Source organism: Rhinoraja longicauda, chromosome 32 (genome assembly GCF_053455715.1).
Source record: "Rhinoraja longicauda isolate Sanriku21f chromosome 32, sRhiLon1.1, whole genome shotgun sequence".
Classification (NCBI taxonomy): Eukaryota; Metazoa; Chordata; class Chondrichthyes; order Rajiformes; family Arhynchobatidae; genus Rhinoraja; species Rhinoraja longicauda.
In genome coordinates, this window is record NC_135984.1 from 11,275,453 (window position 1) to 11,284,700 (window position 9,248).

Here is a 9,248-nt window from a genome sequence, read left to right on the forward strand (position 1 = left end):
TGAAGATAGGTGGAGGGGCAGGTAGTGTAGAGAAAGCAGGGAGTCCACAGAAGGACTTGGACAGGTTGGAAGAATGGGCAAAGAAGTTGCAATGGAATGCAGGAAAGTGTGCAGTCATGCACTTTGGTAGTAGGAATAAAGGCATAAACTATTTACTAAATATTAAGAAGGTTCAGAAATCAGAGGTGCAAAGGGCTTTGAGAGTGCTGGTGCAGGATTCTCAAACGGTTAATTTGCAAGTTGAATTAATCGTAAGGAAGGCAAATGCAATGTTAGCATTCATTTTCAGTGGACAAAATATGGAATATAAAAGCAGGGATCAGATATAAGGCACTGATCAGACCACGTTTGGAGTATTGCGAGCTGTTTTGAGCCCTATATCTGAGGAGGGATGTGCTGTGCTGGAGAGGGGCCAGAGGTGGTTTACAGGAATTATCAGGTTAACGTATGATGAGCGTATGATGGTTCTAGCCTGTCGTTGCTGGAATTTGGAAGGATGAGTGGGAACTTTATGAAAATTACTGAATAGTGAAAGGCTTAGAGTGAATATTTCCAGCAATGGGAAAGTGTAGGATCAGAAGGCACAGCCTCAGAATAAATGGACATATCTTTAGAAAGGAAATGAGGAGGAATTTATTTAGCGAGAGAGCGTGGAATATATTGCCAGACAGCTGTGGAGGTCGTCAATGGATATTCTGTAAAGCGGAGATTGAGGGATTCTTAGATAGACACAAAATGCTGGAATAACTCAGTGGGACAGGAAGCATCTCTGGAGAGAAGGATCGGGTGACGTTTCAGGTCGAGACCCTTGTTCAGTCTCAATCCGAAACGTCACCCATTCCTTCTGTCCGGAGATGCTGCCTTTCCCGCTGAGTTATTCCAGCTGTTTGTGTCTATCTTTGATTTAAACCAGCATCTGCAGTTCCTTCTTACACATCTACAGTTCCTTCCTTGACAAATTCTTGATTAGTAAGAATTTACAAAATACCATATTGGTTTAAGACTGACTACGAGGTCTTTCACTGATGTTGACCATCCCACCACATATCCCTTAATTTTTTTCACTGTTTACTCAGTGATTTTAAAAGAACATGGAAAGACTAGTTCTAATTAAATGTATTTCTAAAAAGAAATTGGCACAGATGGCTTCTGAAAAATTAAGCCACTCTTAACTGTATGATGTTAAAGTATATGTGCATATTTCAAATCAGATTAAGCACTAGCTAAAAAACACGTAACTAAATCAATATACAAACGAAATCAATGAACGATGAACAAACTACCTAATCTCTAAAAGTGATCACTGTTCCAGGCACAACGCTCACTAATCAGTACTGAGAGCTACATTTAATTCAGTAACACATTATTTTTCAAACGGCCTATTTGTTAATGCATAAAACTATATTCTAAGTCGATCTTGGTGCGCTGCAAGTGGAGTTACACATTTTGAACAATTTGTCATCCTCTGTCATGAGCTCGCCACGTGACGGAACTGACTGTTTTACTTGAACTTTTAACCCGTGCAAACAGAAAATGATGAAAAACAAGTCTTATTGGAACAGAAGCATATTCCTCCCCTGTTGCCGACTGGCGAATTGCGCGCAGGACGCGGGATTCGTAACAGACGTTTGAGGCAAAGATTCAATGGCACCGTCTGATTGATACATTTCAATATAGCAGCAGGGTAATATTTTGGAAATATTTCAAAAGAGCTTCATAGACATAGAGACACAGAACTATGCATCTATAATTCCATGAATTTGTAAAATGTCGGTGTAATGTCTTCAATTAATCATGCACCTTCCATTGGATCCACAAACATACAAATTTGCCAAACAGAATTTTAAAGTGCCATGTTCTAAATTTATTTGCAAATTTGTTTCTACTGGGTTAGGACGACGACAAAAGCAATAATTTCGCTTTTAATTCTACAAATACTTTCAACTGACTTGTTTAAATAAACAGCCGGGACATCTGGCGGTTGGACCTTGGGGTGTACTGTTGAGTTCGCCCCTAATCCTGGGGCTGCCCCCCAGCAGAGCAACACAACAAAAAAACGCAATCAATGTAAGAATCTTTTGAGTGCCTTCACTCCCACCTCCAGCCACTTTTCACAGCTGGGGACTCGGGCAGCGTTTGAATACGAGAGTCTGCGGGAAGGAGCATTCAGAATTGTTGTTGAGAAGATACCGAAAGGAACAAAGGAACTTGGACAATAGGGGACTGTGTATAAAAGAACAGCCCTCTACACAAACGTGCAGTGTCCTGTTTCCGATCTCCACTCACCGGCTGATACACTTTCGTGGCGTGGAGTGAGGGGCGCTCCCTAATTCCAAGGTCCAACAGCCCCGCAGTCATTGTGCGCGATATTTAAGGTCATATTTACAAAAAATCAATCCCAGAAGTCGAAAATATTTAAATGCAAAAACCCCCCATTGGATTCATCCAAATAAGCTCACAAAGTCATGCTAAATTACATTTTCATAGTTAAAATTATTCGTGTCTTAACTTCAACAAAAATTATTCAAAGCCTACAATTTCACGCTTTTATTGTTGAAGGCTATATACCGTCCAGATTTTTTTTTTTGGGGGGGGGGGGGGGTGGTCAGTGGCGCTTTATGCTTTATTTTATTCCCTCAACTCCGGGTGAAATACAAGTACCGAGACTGGGATTACCGAGACTAACAATTTTGAAATGAGTCTACAGATGTGTAACTTTAACCCCCCTCCTCTGCCCTTCCACACTACCTCGTCTGGTGAGAAGAGGAGAGAGGAAGGAGGAATGGAGGAGGGTTGCAAGAAGGGACAAGGCTGGAAGCATAGAAGAGGAATTTGTGCACTGCCCCTGGGTTAGTTGTTCTGAGAATGTGGGTAGTAGCAGCCTCGGGAGGAGGGGAGGAAGAATGGAGGCAGAGGCCATTATGGGGGAGAGGGAGCTAAAGGGGTTTAGGAAAGAGTGTGAAGAGGAGAGGAGGGAGAAAAAAATTAACAGAGAGGGAAGTGGCTTAGAGGGAGAAAGAGAGAGAGAGCACAGTAGAAGAGGAAATGAAGGGGAGAGGGAAAGGCAGGAAATGGAATGGAAGGAGATAGGGAGGAGGAAAGCTTTGAGGAGATGGGATGGCGAGGAGAGGAAGGGAAGGAGAATTAACGAATGTGGGAGATTGCGAGAAAGAAAAGCAGCAGGAAGGGAAATGGAAGCGGTGAGACGGGAGGGGTGGGAATGGGGAAGGAAGGAGAGAATAGAGAGGGAGGAGGAATAGGGGCAGAGATGTACAGGAGGGAAGAGTGTAGAATGGGAGTGGTAAGGGAAGTGACTAAGAGGGTGAAGTAAAAGTTAAGGGAGAAGAGTTGCAAAGAAGGTTGAAAGGAAGAGAGGTGGAGGTGGAACAGAACAATGGTGGAGCCAATGCTGCTGCTGCCTCACACCTCCAGTGACCCGACCTTCACTGTTGTTAGAGAGTGGGGGAAGGCAATGAATTAGGAGAGAACAGTAGGAAGATTGTTGAGGAGTGCTAATATGATAAAGCAAGGGACAAGGGAGAGGAAGAGGGAATAAGAGAGAGGTGGTGGGAAAGGGAGTGGGAGGGTGATTTGAGAGAGGGGAATGTAAAGGGAAAATGAAGATTATGGATGGGTGGAAGACCAAGACATAGGGAAGAGAAAGGAAGGGTAGAGTGTGTCGGAACGGGATGAAATAGGAGAATGGGGGAAGGAGGGTGGTGAACCAGTGTGGACAGTAAATGACATGGAAGAGAGGAAAGGAGAGCGGGAATGGGAAGGAAAAGAAGGGAAAGTAATAATGGGAAAGAGAATGGGAGAATTGGCCAAAGGACAGGAGAAATGGAGCGGATGAATAATAAAGAGATGTGAGGAACGGGGTGTGCAGTGGGAAAGGAATTATTGGGGTAAGAGGAAGAGAGTGGGATAAGGAAAGAAGGGAAATAAAGGGGAGAGGACAGTCATTGAGTCATACAGCACAGGAACAGCCCAACTTGTCCATGCCGACCAAGATGCACAATCTATGGCAGACCCATTTGCCTGGGTTTGGCCAATATCCCTCTAAGCCTTTGTAAACCATGTATTGTCCAAATGTCTTATATGTTGTTATGGTACCTACTTGTTTAGTACTTCGCTCACTTCCTCTGGTTCCAGGCATAAATGTCCTTGTTTTTTCCTTAAGTAGTCCTACCCTTTACTTAGCAACCCTCTTGCTATCAATATATATATAAAACATTTTGGAAATTTTCTTAGTTCTATCCACTTAGGACATTTCATTGCTTATTTTAGCCCAACTGATTCCTTGTTTCAATTCTCTCCTGCTTCTCATATTTCTCAAGGGCCCCGTTCAATATTTCACCTGACATATCTTTTACTAAATTTACAACAAATCTCATCATCCATAGTTCCTGAGCTTTACCATCCTTTTATTTTATATACAGCTATATAAGATTATTGCAGTCCCCTTCACTCTAAGCGATAAATTCCAAGCCCGCCTAACCTCCCCAATAACTCAGATCCTATAACCTGGCGTTCAGTCCGCCAAGGCCAATTGGATCTCCTGGTTGCTAACCATTTTAACTCCTCCTCCCTTCCCATACTGACCTGGCTCTCCTTCATTGCCAGTGAGAAATCATGCACAAACTGGAGGAAAATCACCTCATATTCTGCTTGGGTAGCTTACAACCCAGCGGTATGAACATTGAATCCCCCAACCCCCCCCTCCCCCTCCCCAATCAGTTTGAAGAAGGGTCCCTTCTCCAATACTAATACCTCTGCAATATTGCAATACCATCAATGCCTCTACTTCCTTAGAAGATTGAGGAGATTCGGTATGTCGATGAATACTCTCTTGAACTTCTACATGTTCGGTGTGGGGCGGCATGGTGGGGCAGCGCCAGAGACCTGTGTTGGATTCCGACTACGGGTGCTGTCTGTATGGAGTTTGTATGTTCTCCCCATGGGTTTTTCTTCAAGATCTTCTGTTTCCTCCCACACTCCAAAGACGTACAGGTTTGTAGGTTGATTGGCTTTGTATAAATGTAAATTGTCCCTAGTGCTTTTTGGATAGTGTTAATATGCGGGAATCGCAGGTTGGCGCGGACTCGGTGGGCCGAGGGGCTTGTTTCCGCACTGTATCTCTAAACTAAACTAAAAAGTAGAGAACATGTTGACTGGTTGGATCATGGCCTGGTTCGGCAACTCAAACGCTCAAAAGGAGATTACATAAAGTGGTAAATTGCCTGGTCCATCACTAGTACTGAGCTCCCCATCTTCAGATGTATCTATCAGAGGGGCTGCCTCAAGAAGGCAGCCAGCATCATCAAGGACCCACATCACCCTGGCCACACTCTCATTTCACACCGATCATGAGGAAGATGGTATAAGAGATCTTAAAGGAGCCTGAAAATTGTAACCACAAAATTCAAGAATAGCTTCTTCCCAATAACCATCAGGCTCTTGAACACGACACAACACGCACAGCTATGAACTATGGACCATGAACTATGGACCAATTTCGGTCTAAGGACTTTGGGCTTTTTTTTGCACCAGTATTGCTAGTGTTATTTTTAAAAATTATAAATATTATCCATGAGTATTGTGTTTACAGGTCTGTTGTGCTTCTGCAAGTAAGAATTGAATTGTTCAGTTGTCGGTCCATCTGACAATTTAACACTCTTGACTGTTCCTTATCGCAGTCGCCTGACAATTGCTAGATTTGAGTAGTGAGTAGATAGGAAAGTATGCAGTATCCGCGAGCTGCACATCAACAATCGCACTTTGATGCGATGCTTCCATTCCTACCCTTGTTGAGGACAATGCCGTTCATTTCACTTATAAATACAGAAGCTGGAAATACTCAGCATCTGTGGTTCTTCGTCAGAACTTTCCGATCTGAAATCTTAATCCCGTTTCTCTTTCCACGGAGCCTGCCTGACCTGCTTCTGAGCGTTTCCAGCAATTTCTAGTTTTTATTTCATACTTCCAACAGTTCTAATTTCGGGTTTCATTTACCGTTCATTTCAGCGGCAACCCCGTTTGATGTATCCCATAATCCCATATATTTGACCATAACAGGGAGAAGGCAAAACATATTAACGACCAAGAAAACTCCCAACCAAAATATTAGCCACATGGTGGTTGTTTCTGGACTAAACTTGTATATTGCACTCAGCAATTTAGCATTAACCCCAGTGTAGAAATGACAACCGAATCCCCCGGCCTTGGTTGAGACGCCTCTCACATTCTAACTGGCATTGCTGAAATCGAAATAAAACGAAAATCCTTTCTTTGTTAGAAACAGATATCAGGAACACATTTCCTTTTGCTCCATGTGCACTTGCTTGTCACTAACTTTATAAGAAAAATATGATAACCTTGTTAATATTCTGGCGTACAACTCTTTAAACGAAAGGAAAGTCAGTCTTGAGAAATCCCAGTAAATTTGAAAGGTGTCATTTCACTTTCCTCCCGAGTCCCCCACCCCCCAATCAATGATTGGAAGCGCTTTACATCTCGGTAACCTGCCGAAATATGATGCCTGAAAAGTCCTCTCGTCAAGTAATTGAAATACTCTTCGCGTTATCCTAGCTTTAACAAAACACGAAGGGCTCGGAGAAACGTGTGAAACAAGGGACATCTCAACGCCGGAGACATGGGATAACCCTTTAAAAACAAATCGTTTACTTCCTGAACAGCTCCGCAGTAAACCTATTAAATATATTTTCCTTTATATTGCCCTGGGCAAAACGCTTATGTCATTCAAATTCCGACTTCAATCCATTCCGCACCATTAAGTACAAAGGCCAGGTGAAAAAAAACAAATTTTGGTAAAACAGTTTTACTTTTAAAAGGGGTTTAATTTAAAAACTCAACCCCAATGTGTTCCACAAGTTAATCCACCACTTCCTATTGTAGCAATTTCATTAATGTAACTCCCAGGTATCTAGATTCCAGCGGAAAATCAATTCAGCCCGCTCATCTAATTACGTGTTTGCCTTCCAACCTGCGGTGCAACCATTCCAAAGTTCCTTTATGTAATGTTCCAAAGAGTATCAAGGCGTCTTTTTTTAAAAAGGTCATCCCTTTATTTCTCAATTCGCTCGGTTAAACATAATCGAAGGCATTTTTATTCCTCTCTGTTTTTTCCTCGGGGAACTAATTGTCACAAAGAAATCTCGAGTCGTGCTACGTCTGGAAGAGATTTCTAAATTTACAACTTGCCTGAAGTGGACCTCACTTCTACAGCGAAATATTTCCACAATGCTTGGAACAATAGCCACCTATTGGATACATTGCCCTCAAGGTGCATGCTTGCCCTTAAAATAATCCCCATGCATTTGTATCTGACGCATTGGTAGAGAAAGAGAGCCAGATTATCTCAACACCTATATGACAGAGAGACGACTTTAGCCTGGCTGTAAAAAAATACGTAACACTTGGATACATTAAACCCAATCTTAAGCACAATGTTTCCAAATTAAATTTAGAAAGTCATGTTTTCGCCCCAAAATAAATTACTATTAATATTTTACTGCATTGTCCTTCAAAACCAAATATCCTTTGGTTAATGAGGTGTCGCGTTCATCACTGAGAGGGTTCCTCTGTTTTTGAAAGGCATGTAGATCTGCAACTAAAGAATGATAATAATCACAAACAAACTGCAGAACATCAGTGTGGATGATATTATAAATAAAGAGACTATTTCCCCATTTGACACGTGTAAACGATTCGGGAGTGTTCCTGTTCTCGCGTTCACAACCTACAAGAAAGTGTTCCTGACAAACGAGGAGCAGCACCATCTGGTCCTCTCTCCACACCCGCCGCCCGACTCTCCCAAACCCTCAGCCCGCAGCTCTGAAGGTAAAACACAAAGGAGTTCCTCACAAACAATTTGGTCCGTTATTTTTTTTTTTGGGGGGTGACCAGGGGATGTGTAGGGGGCACAGTAATTTGAAGTCACTCAATCTGAAGATGGGTCTCGACCCCAAAACATCACCCATTCCTTCTCTCCCGAGATGCTGCCTGACCTGCTGAGTTACTCCAGCATTTTGTGAATAAACCCATGCCATGATGATGTTTCAGGTCGAGACTTCTCTACAGAGGAGATGCTGCCTGGTCCACTGAGTTAATCCAGCATTTTGTGAATAAACCCATGCCATGATGATGTTTCAGGTCGAGACTTCTCTACAGAGGAGATGCTGCCTGGTCCACTGAGTTAATCCAGCATTTTGTGTCTATATCTTCGGTGTAAACCAGTGTCTGCAGCTCCTGGCTTCGTACACACAGCATTTTAATGTGCCCACCTTGTCCAGACAAGGCAAAGGGAGAGGGGAGATGAGTCCACTTACCTCACTCTTGGTGATGCGATGTCGGCCCAGCTTAACGACCGCGAAGTTGCCCTTGCCCAGAGTGCGCTCGATATCGTAGAAGCCAACCCGGACGGGACCGCGGTGTAGTTTGCCCGGACAATCCGCCATGACCATGCTGGGGCCGGGCGAGGAGGCAACTAACTACACGCTGGGAAACAAGTTCATGTCGCCTCGCCTCTCGCCGGGCGGAGGTGAGTGAGGGGTGAGGACGGGAGCCGTGTGTGTGTGGGCCGCGGCAAGCGGGAGTCTGGTCGGGTGGGTCGGGTCTGGCAGGGCCGGGGGGAGGGTGGGTGGGGGTGGGGGTGGGGGTGGAGGAGAGAGCGCAATAACACCGGCCTCGGAGACAACAAAAGGGAAATTTTAAAAAAAGCTAGAAGGTGCCGGCCGTTGCAGGAGGCATCATGTTATCCCGGCTGACGCACATTGACGTGCGAGCTGGGGCTGATGTGTGCAGAAGGCGGGCCTGGGCCTGGGCCCGCGCCTCCTGCCAGCCCGGCGTCATGGCAACCCAGCTCCGCCTGCGTCACAGCGGCCGCCCGCCCGCCCTCCCTCCCTCACTCCCGCCCTCCCTCCCTCACTCCCGCCCTCACTCCCGCCCTGCCCGCGCGGGCCGCCAGCGGCAGTCACAGTCACAGTCACAGTGAGAGTGAGAGTCACAGTCACAGTGAGAGTGAGAGTCACAGTCACAGTGAGAGTGAGAGTCACAGTCACAGTGAGAGTGAGAGTCACAGTCACAGTGAGAGTGAGAGTGAGAGTCACAGTGAGAGTGAGAGTCACAGTCACAGTGAGAGTGAGAGTCACAATCACAGTGAGAGTCACAGTCAGTCACAGTGAGAGTGACAGTCACAGTGAGAGTGACAGTCACAGTGAGAGTGACAG

The 9,248-nt window shown here is 44.7% G+C and overlaps 1 protein-coding gene across 1 annotated transcript in view; it reads right to left on the bottom strand.

Annotated features, from left to right (window-relative positions):
* sik2a (salt-inducible kinase 2a) overlaps window positions 1-8,874 on the bottom strand; it is a 103,262-nt gene extending 94,388 nt beyond the window's left edge. The window contains exon 1 of the mRNA XM_078426985.1: window positions 8,349-8,874. Within this exon, the coding sequence (XP_078283111.1) occupies window positions 8,349-8,483 (135 nt within the window). The 5' untranslated portion in view covers window positions 8,484-8,874. The remainder of the gene's footprint in view (window positions 1-8,348) is intronic.
* Window positions 8,875-9,248: the final 374 nt, after the last annotated feature.